At 35.2% G+C, this 16,271-nt stretch overlaps 2 protein-coding genes across 2 annotated transcripts in view; one reads left to right on the top strand and one right to left on the bottom strand.

Moving 5' to 3' along the window:
* The window catches only part of LOC107653965 (pseudokinase FAM20A-like), a 23,851-nt gene extending 19,956 nt beyond the window's left edge, over nucleotides 1-3,895 (top strand). The window contains exons 10-12 of the mRNA XM_016440821.1: nucleotides 1,312-1,371; nucleotides 1,468-1,716; nucleotides 3,608-3,895. Of these exons, the coding sequence (XP_016296307.1) occupies nucleotides 1,312-1,371; nucleotides 1,468-1,716; nucleotides 3,608-3,656 (358 nt within the window). The 3' untranslated portion in view covers nucleotides 3,657-3,895. The remainder of the gene's footprint in view (nucleotides 1-1,311; nucleotides 1,372-1,467; nucleotides 1,717-3,607) is intronic.
* A 1,338-nt stretch (nucleotides 3,896-5,233) lies between these two features.
* On the bottom strand, nucleotides 5,234-15,970 carry LOC107653964 (cAMP-dependent protein kinase type I-alpha regulatory subunit-like). Its single transcript, XM_016440820.1, has 11 exons — nucleotides 15,701-15,970; nucleotides 14,155-14,322; nucleotides 13,977-14,068; nucleotides 12,824-12,885; nucleotides 12,692-12,738; nucleotides 9,984-10,142; nucleotides 9,839-9,899; nucleotides 9,136-9,257; nucleotides 8,967-9,048; nucleotides 7,944-8,254; nucleotides 5,234-5,467 (listed from the first exon to the last, which is right to left on the bottom strand). Exons 1-10 carry the CDS (start codon nucleotides 15,872-15,874, stop codon nucleotides 8,082-8,084), a joined length of 1,140 nt encoding a protein of 379 aa, XP_016296306.1. The 5' UTR covers nucleotides 15,875-15,970; the 3' UTR covers nucleotides 5,234-5,467; nucleotides 7,944-8,081.
* Nucleotides 15,971-16,271: the final 301 nt, after the last annotated feature.

Raw genomic sequence — 16,271 nt, forward strand, 5'->3', positions numbered from 1 at the left:
CTCGGTTAGCCTAACACAGTACACGTAGCAAGGTGTATTTTTATATACAGTTAAATTAAGTATACTATTAAGTATTACATACAACAATAAAACAGTGCATTGACATAAAAAAGGAAATTTACTTTTGGTACTTAAGTACTTTTAAAAGCAAGTACTTCTGTACTTTGACTTAAGTAAAAATCTGTCTTTACAACTTTTACTTGTAATGGAGTAATATTTGACCAGCAGTATCTGTACTTTCACTCAAGTAATGGAGTTGAGTACTTTGTCCGCCTCTGGTTGCGATCACGTCTTTTGCGGCAGCTTGTGAAATACATGGCATTTTATAAACAGCACTCAAGTCAAAAGAGGTTCAGCTTTTAAAATGTGTCTTGAAACCTTGTGTTACTTTTTTATTCCACTGCCTTACATCTATATAATAAAAATAAAGGTTCTGTGTGAATGGCCCCTCTCACTGTTTAATTATCAAAGCGGTTTCTTATCAAAGCCCATTTTCGATATAAGAAATAAAATGTAATGCTTTGGAAAATCATGATGTAAAATGTCAAAATTATGAGTCAGTTATGGGATAAGTTGAAACTGACAAAAAATTGAAATAATGAGATGAAAGTCATAACTGAGTCGAAATTACAACAAAAAGATCAAAATTATGACAAAAAGCCCTGATTATAAGATAAAGTCAAGAGTCAAAATTGTGAGATACAAGTCATAATTGAGTTAAAGTCAAGACAAAAGGTCATAATTTAGGTAAGTCTTAATTGAGGTAGGTAGAATTACAACAACAAAAAAATCTAAATTATGACACACAAAAAAAAATAAATAATTGAGATAAATACTCAAAACTGACAAAAAAAGTCAAAATTATGAAATAAAAAGTTATCAAAATCATAATTGAGATGTTGAAATTGACAAAGTCATAATTATGACAAAAATCAAAATAATCACACAAAACTCAAAATTGAGATAAATTGAAATGTGACAAGTCAAAATGATGACATAGGTCATAATTATGAGACAAAAAGTTGGCATTGTGACAAAAAAGTCATAATATTTTAGATAAAAGGTCGAAAAGGACAGTCAAAATTATGAGATAAAAGTGAAAGCATCACAAAAAAATTGAAATACAAGGTAAAAAGTTACATTTTATGTCACAATTTTCACTGATATGATTATGACTTAGTATCTCATAATTTCTGTTTTTGTCATCACTTGGACTTTCCGTAATTATTATTTACCAAAGCAAGATTTTATTTTTATTTATTTATTTGTTATGTGGCCAATCGGGCTTCTTCATCCTCTTGTTTGCTGCAGATTTGGCCGGCCTTCTCATGATGAGGTGTCCATTCTTGCTCCATTGACCCAGTGTTGCATGTAAGGGTCTTTCTCAAATATCAAATAATATTATTCTGAAGTTCATCTGAAGGACGGTATTAGACATGCACTTAATAAAGCCATGACCTCTCACAGGATCAAGCGCTCCACGCTGTTCAGACTGAAGCTTCTGGCGCAGTCCGAGTACCGTCTGAGCGACGTCATGAGGGCATCCCTCTCCAGAGACCCTCTCACGCCAGTCCTGACTGAGGACCACCTGCAGGCCTTGGACCGCCGGCTGGGCCAGGTGCTCAGGACGGTGGGAAAGTGTGTGAAGAAGCTGGGAGAACCACAAGTGGTGATCACAGACTTTGCAGAGTCATCCAGAGTAACTACAGGCAACAGGTGACAGAACGAGAAGAGCCAGGGTTTGAGGAGATATCAGCGATTCACTGTGTTACTGACTGTGTACTTTATGATCACTTTCAGACTAAGCCATTGAACTAAATCAGACCCTTTGGTGCAAAATCATGGCATCTAAAGACATCAGGAGGAAAAAGTATTTGTATTTCTGATAAATGCTCTGGGGCTGTGTGATAATATTAGTCTTAATTGTCAAAACTGACCAAAAGTTAAAATTATGAGATGCAAAGTCATAAGTATCACAAAATCAAACTTATCACAGAAGTCAAAATTATGAGATAAATGTCAAGAGATAAAAAGTCAAAATTATGGCTGTTATAATTATGAGACTTATGACAAAAGGTCAAAATTATGAGACGAAAAGTCAAAATTATGAGATAATTATTGAGTTAAAGTTGAAAAAAAACTGAATTATGAGATACATAAATTATCATGAAGCATCTAAATATGAGATCAACATCAATACTAAAATGTATTTTTGTCATTATGACTATGCAATTTTACCTGTCATGATAACTTTTCTCATAATTTCAATATACAAGTATATATAATATAAATACATATGACTTTTTATGTCATCATTTTGACATTGTATTCTCATATTTATGACTTTGTGTCATAATTTATTGGCTAAAAATGGCTGTGTGATATTACTAAAAAGCCTTAAAGGTGTCAAAGAAATGAGAAACCAAAATTGCCTTGATCTTTTGACGTATAAGAGGTCATTGTGCTATAAAAACATCCTGTAGGTTTCAGAACTCATAACTTTCTCGTTAGTCCAAAAACAGTTTATATTGAAGGCAGTCTGCGGAATGTTCTACTCTATGATGTAATAGTGTGGATAAACCCCGCCCCCGCAGAAGAAGATCGACATCGCTGCCTGTTTAGCCCCGCCCACCAATTCTACAACACTGGATAAAACTATGAGATAAATAAGTCATAACTGAGACAGAGTTAAAATTGACATTAAAATCAAAACTATGAGATAAAAAGTCAACATTAAAACAGTGAAATAAAAAGTCAATTCTAAAAAGCATTTCGACTGTTATGAATGAGTATCTCATAATTTCAACTTTCTATCTCATAAGTATCACTATCTCATAATTTTGACCTTTTATCTCATGTTTATAACTTTGTATTATAATTATGATTGGCTAAAATTGGCTGTGTGATATTACTAAAAAGTAAAAAAAAAAAATTGAGGAACAAAGTCATAATGATCACAAAAGTCAAAATTATGAGAAGTCAGAGAGATAAAAAGTTACAATTATGACAGCTATAATTATGAGATAAGTCATAATTGAGATAAAGAGTTGAATCTGACTAAACAAAATCAAAACTATAAGAGTCCAAATGATCATGAAACTGAAATAAAAAGTAAATAATAAACAAATAGAATGTGTCATATCTCATAATTTCAACTTTCTATCTCATAAGTATCACTTTTTACCTCATAATTATGATTGGCTGTGTGATATTACTAAAAAAGTAAAATTGAGGAACAAAGTCATAATTATAACAATGTCAAAATGATCACAAAAATCAAATTTATGAGCAATCAGAGATAAAAAGTTACAATTGTGACAGCTATAATTATGAGATAGTCACAATTATGAGATAAGTCTTAATTGAGATAAAGAGTTGAAACTGACTTTAAACAAAATCAAAACTATGAGAGCCCAAATGATCATGAAACTGAAATAAGAAGTAAATAATAAACCAACAGAATGTGTCATATCTCATAAATTCAACTTTCTATCTCATAAGTATCACTTTTTATCTCATAATTATGATTGGCTAAAAAGGGCTGTAATATATGACTTCAGAAAGCTCCCTAACAACACATTTAAGTGGTTGTCCTGATCTGGTTTAGACTGAAATCCCGAGCCAGACAGATGATGCAGCATCCGCAGGAAAGATAAGATCTTCAGATCTCCTTACATCAGCACACGCACCATTCATGTGGTGCTTTAACTGCACAGCGGGAAGCGTTTCCTCTGATTATCACTTCCCTTTCTGTCCATTTTTCTACAAACAACCATTAGTGGCGGCTGAGCTGATGATGCAGCACACAAACATTTTCTAGACGGATCGTAAGCGTGTAATCCTCAGCCGTCTCATCTGCTCGTACTTCACAGGCTGTCGAGTGGGATCTTTGAAAATTAATCAAACCAAATCATTTGACGTATTTAAGCTTTGTAGCAGCTTGTGGTTCGCCACACTATTGCACTATTGTCTTGTAAGCTGAAGCTAGCTTAAACATGTCACCATTAGTATGACCTTAAATGCTCAAAATGTGTTAACATTTTATTTTTAACATTCTGAATTGGTGGTGGTGGATAAATATAATCTGAAAAACTGTAAATCAAAACCTGGTCATAATTATTCATGACTGTTGACATTAAAATGACAAAACATTTGCATACTTTCTGATTCAGTCCAGCTTTTTTGATTTTACCACTCAAGCAGTCATGACTTGACCGTGTACATGAAATGCAAAATTAAAATTCATCACTTCAGTCCCATCTGTTGGGACTTGATAACTTGAAGCAGTAGCTCGTACTTTTTTTCCTCATTTGAGGCCATAATAATGAGCATTTCAGCATGCAAACCCAGGATGTTTCAAATTATATTCCAGAACTATATCTGCAGTATGTATATCATAACAGCATTCAAATGCAGAAAGTATCCAAATATACTTTGTTTACCAAAATGTGGAATATACACTACAATTCAAAAGATTTTTTCATGTTTTTGGAAGTCTCTTCTGCTCAGCAAGGCTGCATTTATTTGATCAAAATACAGTAAAAACTGAAATATTACAATATTATAATTAAAAACAGCCATTTTCTGTGAATATGTTAAACTGTAATTTATTTCTGTGATGCGCAGCTGTATTTTCAGCATCATTACTCCAGTCTTCAGTGTCACATGATCTTCAGAAATCAGTATAATATGCTGATTATTAGAAACATTTCCGATTATTATCAATGTTGAAAACAGTTGTGCTGCACAATATTTTTGTGGAATACATTTTATTGTTCAGGATTCACAGATGAACAAAGTTCAAAAGAACAGCATTTATTCGAAATAAATAAATAATGTAACAAATTTCTTTGCTGTCACTTTTGATCAATTTAATGCATTCTTGATGACTAATTTAATTTTTTTGTTTAATCTTTCTCAAGTGGCCCTTCCTTTTTTTTGACAAATGAATCGGAAGTAAATAAAGCTCATTTTAATCAAACTGCCAAAAATGAACACATTTTAACACAAAACACTTTTAGCAACTAACTGTAACAAGTCATTGTCAATATGACACCTGAACAGCACTCATATGCCACATGACCCGGTTACAGTAATAATAGGCCCATTCTGAACAGTCAGATTTTCTCTCGGTTGAACACTGCCCTCTTGTGTCTTGTACAGCTTCATGACTACTTGAACTAAAGACAAATAAGATTTGTTCATTTGTCTGGAAAGAAAGTCTTCCACTGCATTTGATGGTTCAATAACAACCTTTTTATTGCTTAAACTGCCATTTGGACGATCTATACCAAAATGATTATTTTTTTCTGGGTAACATTGACAAATCAAACATCATCAGTGGTCCACGATATATCAGCAGCTCATACGAGAGCATTAACAGCTCTATTCATCTGTTCATTCATCAGTCGCTCTCCATTCACTGATAGAAAACACAAGCGGCACTGCCATGAAGATGGAAATCAACCTAATAAACATTACAGATGCAAAGATGAAGCTGAAAGAGTTTGAAAATCCCGTGTTACACCATTTTAACATGCATTTCTCAAAAACTAAAACGAGCATTTTGTGAATGAAGAGAATCAAAGAACGACTGCTCTGGATTGTTTAACAGCAAAACAGAATATGGACATGCAAACAACAAATCGCCAATCTTCTGTTTAACCTAAACCTAATTTTATAATCGTTTCTGTCTTTTATTTCAACATCAAAACTGCTACAAGCCTGTTTAAAGGCACAGTTCACCCAGAATTGAAAATGTGCTCACCTTCAGATCATCAGAGATCAGGATGAGTTTGTTTCTTCCTCAGGTTTGGAGAAATGTAGCATTGCATCAGTGTCTCAGCAATGGATGCTCTGCAGTGAATGGGTGCCGTCAGAACGAGAGTCCAAACAACTGATAAAAACATCACAATAATCCACAAGTAATCCACAGCACTCCAGTCCATCAGTTAACATCTAGAGAAGACAAAAGCTGAAACACATCCAGCATTAAGACCTTTTTAACTAAAATACATAGAGTCCATAATCCATAGTAATCTTCCTCCAGTGAAAAAGTGTTCTGGTGTGAATCAGGAGAGAAATCTGCACAGATCAAGCAGCGTTTCAACAGCTCTAAACAAATATGTGGCTGGATTTTGATGTGAGAGACAATAGCAGATGCTCTTGTTCACTGGAGGAAGCGTTATTATGGATTATGGACTCATATTTGAGTTAAAAAGGTCTTAATGCTGGATTTGTTTCAGCTTTTGTCTTCTCCAGATGTTAACTGATGGACTGGAGTGCTGTGGATTACTTGTGGATTATTGTGATGTTTTTATCAGCTGTTTGGACTCTCATTCTGACGGCACCCATTCACTGCAGAGCATCCATTGCTGAGACACTGATGCAATGCTACATTTCTACAAACCTGATGAAGAAACAAACTCATCCTGATCATGCATGGCCTGAGGGTGAGCACATTTTCAACACTTTTCATTTTTGGGTGAACCGTTCCTTTAAGAACAGCCACAGAAACACTTGACATTATGATGTGTGACTAACTGTGCACCTTTGTGGAAAAATAAACTTGTTAAAAAATAAAACTGGTATTTCTCAGCATATACTGATAGAAAGGTAAATACTGAAGCATTCTGACTGAAAGCTCATTCGGTGACACACAAATGAAACGAAATCTGTCACACTCTCCTCTAGAAGCTAAATTCAAGTCGAGAAGTGAAGCTCTGTGCAAGGTTTGACACTGGCATCGTAACAGAACACAAACTACTATCGTTTCCAGTTTTCAAATGAGTTTTAAAATTTGATTTTACAATAAACCCTAAACGTATAGATACTGCACAGGAACGGCCTCACGAGTTTCTACGATAAGCAGTAACGCGAGTTACGTAATCAGATTACTTTTTTCAAGTAACTAGTAAAGTAACGCATTACTTTTTAATTTACAAGAGAATTACTCTCTTAGTTAAGATAAGTTACTTTTTCAAATAAGTAACGAAAGTTACTTTTTTTTTTTCAAATTTGATTGACAGCTCTCCTGTCCCCTTGTTGAGAAATTAGATGTTACTGTAGTTCTAAAATAAATATGAATATTCATGAATTCATATCACTCACAAAAAAAAAAAACACAGATTCAGTATTCCTCAAAATGAATAAAAATAATGCAACTCAGAATATGACGCAAACCTGCAATAATTAAATGTTAAACAACACAAATATGCTTTATGTATTTAATCCCATTCTATTTGCTTCTGACCTTCGATGATCCAGTTCAACCGTACTAATAATCACACATTACTCTAGAGAAACATTTGTGTCTTTTTTTATTGCTGAAGTGTGTTGAAATGTCTTCTTCTGTGTTCTACTGTACGGACGTAAATGTACTTTCCCTTCAGCCTGAGGCTTATTCATTTCACGTTTGGTGTGAAAAGGCTTTTATATTTGCCAAAAATATGACTTTTTTATTTTAAAAACAAACAAGCAAGCCCTGTCCAGATTTAAAACGTAACGCAAAAGTAACGTAACGCATTACTTTACATAAAAAGTAACTAAGTAACTTAATTAGTTACTTTTTTAGGGAGTAACGCAACATTGTAATGCATTACTTTTAAAAGTAACTTTCCCCAACACTGACGATAAGCAACTGAACACAAACCGCAAGAGTGTGTGCTGGAATGATAAGAAGAAATAAAACAGCATGTGTTCATGTTGATAAAGGAAGGGAAATGAGGCAGTAAGGCTTAAAGAAAAGAACCAGCACAGCCATATATGTAGGCAGTTCATCTTATAAAACTAGTCTTAAAAAAACTGGTCTGTGAGGGTAAAATGGTTTTAGAATAACTCTACTATAAATATATTCATACTTCTCTATTGTTTTCATTGACTACTCGGAATTAAAGGTAAAAACACTGCAGAGTAAAGGCTGTGACTGGATTGGAGGAACGTACGTTTGATTGTCTGTCCTTTCATTCGGCTCCAAGTGTCCGGCGATGAAAGCAGCCGTTAAAGCTCTGGACTTAACGAAGCGGTAATGAGCCTCTGAACATGAGCTGGGCCCTGCGGGAAAGGTTTTCAGGGTGGGGCTCTCAGACGGAGAGCGACACGAAGCTGTTGTACTGTTGGATGTTGCGTTTGAGGATGTCTGAACACGGGCCCAAGACACGCTCGAAACGCGGCCGGTCCAGCTTGACGCATTTGAGCGGCCCACGGGCCACGACGGTGGCGGCACGGGGTCGGTTCATCAGCAGAGCGATCTCGCCTAGTGAACACACACAACACACAAATATTAATGTTACTCATATTCTTTATTTGTATTATTTTTTATATATGTGACCCTGGAGCACAAAAGCAGTCATAAGTAGCAAGGGTATATCTGTAGCAATAGCCAACAATACATTATAGATTTTTATTTTATGCCAAAAATCATTAGGATATTAAGTAAAGATCATGTTCCATGAAGATATTTTGTAAATTTCCTACCGTAAATATATCAAAACTTAATTTTTGATTAGTAATATGCATTGCTAAGAACTTCATTTAAACAACTTTAAAGATGATTTTCTCAATATTTAGATTTTTTTGCACCCTCAGATTCCAGATTTTCAAATAGTTGTATCTCAGCCAAATATTGTCCTAACAAACCGTACAGCAATGGAAGCTTATTTATTCAGCTTTCAGATGATGCATAAATCTCAATTTTGGAAAAATGACACTTAAGACTGGTTTTGTGCTCCAGGGTCACATATATTAATGCATTAGTATATTTACATAAAAGGGAGTTCATACAAAAACGTCATTCAGAGCCTAAATCATGAAATGTCTGAGGTTCCATTTTTATATGGAGGAATGTGGACGGTGATTTATACTGCAGAATTCACCATCCACTTCTACTTTATAAAAACAGAAGCTCGGGCATCTCTTCTTTTCATTTTTGGGTGACTATCGCTTTAAGAATGTGCACCGAAACTTACCGAAGTATTCTGACGGTCCTACCCGGCCGACCTCCACGAACTCCTCATACTCTGACCTGCGCTGCAGAACGGCTGCACATCCCTGAGGAGACAGACGACCGGACCTCAGAAAACACAACTCTTACGCAAACACTGACAGGCTTTCACAGCAGAGCTTCAGATACTGCACCTCTAGGATGATGAAGAACTCGTCCCCTGGTTCTCCCTGAACCACGATCTTCTGTCCGTCCTCGAACTGCACTGGCTCCAGAGCGTCAGCCACGGTCAGACGCTCCCACTTATCCAGAGACTCTGCAGTCAGCACATACACTCAAGATACAGCAACTACACACAGAGCTCTCTCGCTCTATATATACAGTCATTTGTAGTTATAGAATTTGATATATGCGACCCTGGAGCACAAAACATTTTTGTGAAATTGAGATTTATGCATCATCTGAAAGCTGAATAAATAAGCTTCCACTGATGTATGGTTTGTTAGGATAGGACAATATTTGGCCGAGATACAACTATTTGAAAATCTGGAATCTGAGGGTGCAAAAAAATCTAAATATTGAGAAAATCATCTTTAAAGTTGTCCAAATGAAGCACTTAGCAATGCATATTACTAATCAAAAATTAAGTTTTGATATATTTACGGTAGGAAACTTACAAAATATCTTCATGGAACATGATCTTTACTTAATATCCTAATGATTTTTGGCATAAAAGAAAAATGTATAATTTTGACCCATTCAATGTATTGTTGGCTATTGCTACAAATATACCCCAGCGACTTAAGACTGCTTTTGTGCTCCAGGGTCACATATTGTCTTGTACTTGCGAATGCAATATCGCGTCTCATCACACATCAGAGCTAGATAATCACTTACCTAAAATAGATACTTTGCTCAAGAACTCCTCGTACATCTTCCTCTTCCTCAAAGTGCTTCCCTGTGATCAAACACAGGACAGATGTATGTTTTGTTGCGTGTGGTGTGTGTGAGGTGTGTGTGTGTGAGTGTAGGGCAGCTGTACCATCAGTATTCTCCTGTAGCTGTCTCTGTCGATGCCCCAGAGCTTGGCGTTGGTCTTGGCTCGGACGGTGGCGGCTCTCGGGGTGCCGTAGATCAGAGCCAGCTCTCCGAAGCTGCCGCCCTCACCGATGCTGGTGACCCACTCGCTATTCACACACACCTGCGAGCCAATCAGGATACAGACAGAGCAAATCCAGAGAGGGACTTTTAGGCTGAAAAAATGTTTTTTATATGAAGACATCTTAAACTGCAGTGTTGTTTGTGTGTAAAAGTTTTTCCGGTGACAACAGCGGTCGTCCTTAACAAGAATGAGTTCGAGAATCAAAGTCTTTTTATACAAATGAGAGATTATGAAAATGCTTGAACTGCCGGTACTTTACTCTACAAAGCACAAACATTTCACAATTAACTTTTTGCGCCAGCTCGGGTCACCAAATACAAGTTTGTTAAATTCTAAATGGTGGCAGTTATAATTCAGTTAGTTTTGCCGTTCTGTCCGTTTGGTGCTGGCTGTGCATTATGACTCTCCACGTGAATTTTCGCTATTATTATTATTATTAAAATTTGTTGTATTAAATACAACATAAATATAAATATTGTATTGCATGCTCTCCTTTGCATTATTAACGTGATGGTTTAAATGTACGTTGTATAATGTGGCCTGGGAAATAAATATTAAACAAGAGATGACTCGGATTCGTGACTTTATTCCTATTGTATCAGATTACGTTGTTGTGTTGAGTTTAATACGCTTCAACCGGACTCAGTTTTGTTTAATGTATTCTTGGAAAAAATGTGCATCTGGACATAAATGTTGTCGATTTTAAGTAATTTATCATGACGTGGTGATTCGAGGGAAATGACTGAGTAAATTGAGATAACACGCTCAAATGTACCGGAGATCAAAGACTATATAAAGAGGGATGTCAGAGATGGAGAATAGAAACCATCTGGCACGATGTTATCACGAGTCAGCGGTCTGAGTGGCCTTAGAACTTACAAACAAGTAAAACGTTATTTCTTTGTAGATTATATAACAGCACTTGGAAAACAGACAAAACAGAAAAGGTAAGACGCATTATTTGATACTAATATAATAGGTGCAGGCCTGTAACAGAACTAACTTTACCCTGCGCTGACATGCTAGTCACTTGCTAATCATGCTAGCAACATGCTAGTAGCATGCTATTCATGCTAGCGACATGCTAGTAACTCGCTAATCATGCTAGCATAATGCTAGTCATGCTAGCAACAGGCTAGTCACTTGCTAATCATGCTAGCAACATGCTAGTAACTTGCTAATCATGTTAGCAACATGCTAGTAACATGTTAATCATGCTAGAAACAGGCTAGTCACTTGGTAATCATGTTAACAACAGGCTAGTCACTTGCTAATCATGCTAGCAACATGCTAGTCACTTGCTAATCATTTTAGCAACATGCTAGTAACATGTTAATCATGCTAGAAACAGGCTAGTCACTTGCTAATAATGCTAGCAACATGCTAGTCACTTGCTAGTCATGCTAATAGCATGCTAGTCACTTGATAATCATGCAAACAACATGCTAGTTACTTGCTAATCATGCCAGCAATATGCTAGTAACAGACTAATCATGCTAAAAACATGCTAATCATGCTAGAAACATGTTATCATCATCTATATACATTTTCAAACCTCAGGCTGTTACAACTGCTTTAAACTCTCAGACTAGGCTTTGTCAAGCCAACCTAGTTTGTCTTGACGAACTTTTTTATCTAGTTATTATTATTATTATTATTATCAGGTTAGTAATACTTTCTAATTAATATTAGGGCTTATTTGTATTTTGTACCAATATTTTTTTCTCAGCATTTTTACAGTGTTATAACCAATCACACACGATTATATTGAGCTTATGAACGCAATGGCTAATCAGAGGTGTTCAGATGTGTTTTGTTTGAATTCTGACTCGCGAATTCTCTCATCATAAACAACAGAGTGCAGATGTACATGCGATTTAAGCATAAGAGATTTATTCATCATACCGTGTAGATAGCTCCACTGATTGTAATAGGAGTGTTTTTTAAAGTGCATACACTCGCGCTACAAAGTAAGTGTTCTTTATGTAAATGTTCTTGGGCGTTTTATGTAGCTGCTTTTTAAAAAACGGAGGAAATGTTAGCATAATTAGTAACTTAATGTTTATAAAGCGGATAGTTCCGGTGCTTGATTCTGATTGGCTGAGCCGCATTCGAAGCTGTTGTAAATGACTCTACAAAGTAACACACCTTTGTTTACGTTTGTCTGTTGCTCGGCAACCACTTTGTAGCAACCACAACTGTTTCTGAGGAGCTACATTGTTTGGTGGAAGAATACTGTTTTTATTAATATCATTACACTTTATTTGCTCTGTTTTATTTTGTGAAACCTTCGCGTCGTGCCTAACAACGCCCCTTAGCTGTTATAAATTCACTGTAAACCACAGCTTCTTGGGGCTTATTGCTTTATTTCTATTAATTTGTTATGCTAAATACAAATTCAGTCATATTAAAAACATTAGGCTGCTTTTAGCCTTACACTGGAGTTGGTTCACTTTCCCGCAATGAAACTAAGTAGATAAGTAATGAAATAAATTAGCATGATAATATCGTGTATTGGCGATCTCACAGGCTGACGATAGGAAGATATGATAATGGAGCATATCGCCCAACACTAAGGTGTAACTTACATCCATTTCACCCTGATCGATGACATAGAAGTTATCGCCCTCGTCACCTAGAAACAAGCGTGAAACAGTAAAGCTAAGTACATGTATAAATAAGATCAATGTGATTCCTCATAAGTATTCTCAAAGCTCTACCTTGCTGGATGACTATCTCTCCTGCGATGTAGATGACCGGAAACATTGCGTCAAATATGTCACTGCAGGGTAAAACAGCAGACAAATTTGGTCAGTAAATTATTTTATGTATTTCTTTGACAGCACCACACTTTTAACATTTGTGAAATGTTATGTTTAGTTTGCAAATGAGGCATTATATTATTAAATATGCACTAATTTGTATAAATATCCAGAACATAAATCTGAAACTTGGATAAAACCAGATTCAAATCTCTTGTTTGAATTTAGAGTTAAAGACGGGATTGTTGGATTTCACTTTTTATCACTCCATAAATCAGAAAATGTTTTTAGGAATAAAATCAGCAAATTATATATGAACAAACCTCTCTGTAAAAACCTATATGAGAATATAGGTAGGAATAAAATGCTCTTTAAAGAGATGCATTGTATTAAAAATCTACACACAAATATATGTGACCCTGGAGCACAAAAGCAGTGTTAAGTCGCTGGGGTATATTTGTAGCAATAGCCAAAAATACATTGTATGGGTCAAAATTATAGATTTTTCTTTTATGCCAAAAATCATTAGGATATTAAGTAAAGATCATGTTCCATGAAGATATTTTGTACATTTCCTACCGTAAATATATCAAAACTTAATTTTTGATTAGTAATATGCATTGCTAAGAACTTAATTTGAACTTTAAAGATGATTTTCTCAATATTTTGATTTTTTGCACCCAATATTTTTTGCCAAATATTGTCCTAACAAACCATACATCCATGGAAAGCTTATTTATTCAGCTTTCAGATGATGCATAAACCTCAATTTCAAAATATTGACCCTTATGACTGGTTTTTGTGGTCCAGGGTCACATATAAAGTGTAATAACAAAATCATGCAAATGATATATAAACAAACCCCTCTGCAAAATCCTTCATATACAGGAATAAAATCATATGGTTTAATATATGAAAGTGCTGCTGAAGTGAAAAAAAGATCAAAGTTATGTATTGTAATTGAAATCTGAACACATATAGATAAAGTGCAATAAAAGTGCGTTTTCTTTTCACTAGTCTGAAAAAAAAAACTCAAAACTGTCCAGTGTATGAAAACAAACAAGCAAATGTTTTGCTAAAAAATAATAAATGAACTATAACACAAAGTCACCTTCTTTCATTGTCGTCCAGATGTGAGAAGAGCACATTTTTTTCGATGGCTTTGGCGAGAGCAGCCATGGTTTTGTAGTCTTTAGGAATGACCTTCACAGGAGACAGAACACATGACTGACTGAGCTACACATCGAGTCCGACACTTCCCACATTACATCAGTCTGACAAACACACACCTTCCTGACGTAGGAGGCGGCGTCCTCCTCGGTGTAGACCTCAGCGCTGATGGCTCCTCTCCGTCTGCGGCCCTTCACCACGGGGTTCATGGGAGGAGACACCTCATCTTCACGAGAGTCTGAGCGAGAGCTGGCTTTCTGCTGGGTCAGCAGCTGCTTAGCTTCCTCCTGATGCATGCATGTTTATGAAAAGTATCATTTTATGAGGAGGACAGATTCTGGTTGGATTTGAAGTCGAAGCAGCAACAGATCTGAACTAAATGATTGGAGAAGTCCTGCATGCGTAAGCAGAGAGAAGTCTGGCGTTTCACTGAAAAATCCTGTTAAGTTTAATGAAAAATTACGAGGTCAAAAAATAAATAAATAAAATAAAATAATTGACTTTCTGGAATGTGCTGCTAAATTTAAAAAAGCATTTTATTAAAAATAGCATTTAAAAAAAAAAAAAAAAAAGAAAAAAATATCGTTATTGTAAGTATCGTTATTATTGTAACTAAAATTACAAAAAGAAAACAGATAAAATTAAAAACGTAGCTTTTTTCATGCTTTTTTTGTTGGTTTAGGTTGAAGCGCTAAAATTACTACCTGGAAATAAATAAAAACTAAAACTGAAATAAATTAAATTAAAACTAAATTGTAATATGAAAAGAAAAATAAACTTTAAAAAGACAAAAGCACATACAAATACTAAATATTTAACAACAATTAAATATATAAAAATAAAAGCTAATTAAAAATAAATTAAAAACCATAATAGTATATAAATAATATTTTAGGAAATATACTGAAAAATCTAAATCCTTGAGTAAAATAAATGCATATTTGTACATATTTAATAACATGAGGGCCAATTTGCACAATTTATTCCGATTATAATAATTATTATGAATATATTTTAACTAATTAATGAACATGGGTGTCTTTCTATCACTGCTGCCGCTAGTTTACAAAAACAAAAAGACACGTGTGGCTGTGCATTACCGCATGAGCCACTTACTATTTTAATAAACACATTACCAGATGTTGAAAATCCTATTTAAGCAAAGTGGTGTCAGCAGAGGCTCCTGATCTGGTGATTTTGTCAGAATTGTGTACAAATGTGACCCTGGACCACAAAACCAGTCTTAAATGTCAATTCTTCGAAATTGAGATTTATGCATCATCTGAAAGTTGAATAAATAGCTTTCCATTGATGTATGGTTTGTTAGGATAGGACAATATTTGGCTGAGATACAACTATTTGAAAATCTGGAATCTGAGGGTGCAAAAAAATCTAAATATTGAGAAAATCATCTTTAAAGTTGTTCAAATGAAGTTCTTAGCAATGCATATTACTAATCAAAAATGAAGTTTTGATATATTTACGGTAGGAAATTTACAAGATATCTTCATGGAACATGATCTTTACTTATTATCCTAATGATTTTTGGCATAAAAGAGAAATTGATAATTTTGACTCATACAATGTATTGTTGGCTATTGCTACAAATATACCCCAGCGACTTAACACTGCTTTTGTGCTCCAGGGACACATATAAGTGCAAACCTTTTCCAGCCGTTCGAAGTGTTCTCTGAGGAAGGCCATTGGTCTGTCGGGTCGTGAGCTGCACAGCTGCACGATGCAGTCCTTCAGCAGCTGCTGGACGCTGTGCTTCTGCACATATCCCTCACACTCCCTCATGCTCGTCTCCTCCTCGCTGCTCATGCTGCCTGACGCCATGCTGCACGCTGGATCTGACCTCTGACCTCTGACCTGCAGCCGCGCACAAATACAAACCAATGCATCACAGTTACAACTCGGCGAGATGCTGATCAAATGAAACCAGCCTCAATATTTCAGAAGTTCGACACCACAAACCGTAAGCGTTTGAGAGCATACAAAAGCAAATACATATACAATGAAAAGATACATAATCTAAATATTCTAAACATAGAAGGTCTGAAATGTATTTGAAGAGTTTATTTGCAAAAACAGATAATCATGTTTTTTTTTTATTATGTTATCATGTTTTTATTGTTAGTTAGCTGTATTTTTAGTTATTTTTTAACTAATCAAAATAACCCAACTGCAGTTTTATTTAGACTAATTGGAATGCACAATGAAAAAACATGATTTT

This window comes from Sinocyclocheilus anshuiensis, unplaced genomic scaffold (genome assembly GCF_001515605.1).
Source record: "Sinocyclocheilus anshuiensis isolate Anshui unplaced genomic scaffold, SAMN03320099.WGS_v1.1 scaffold454, whole genome shotgun sequence".
NCBI classification, from domain to species: domain Eukaryota; kingdom Metazoa; phylum Chordata; class Actinopteri; order Cypriniformes; family Cyprinidae; genus Sinocyclocheilus; species Sinocyclocheilus anshuiensis.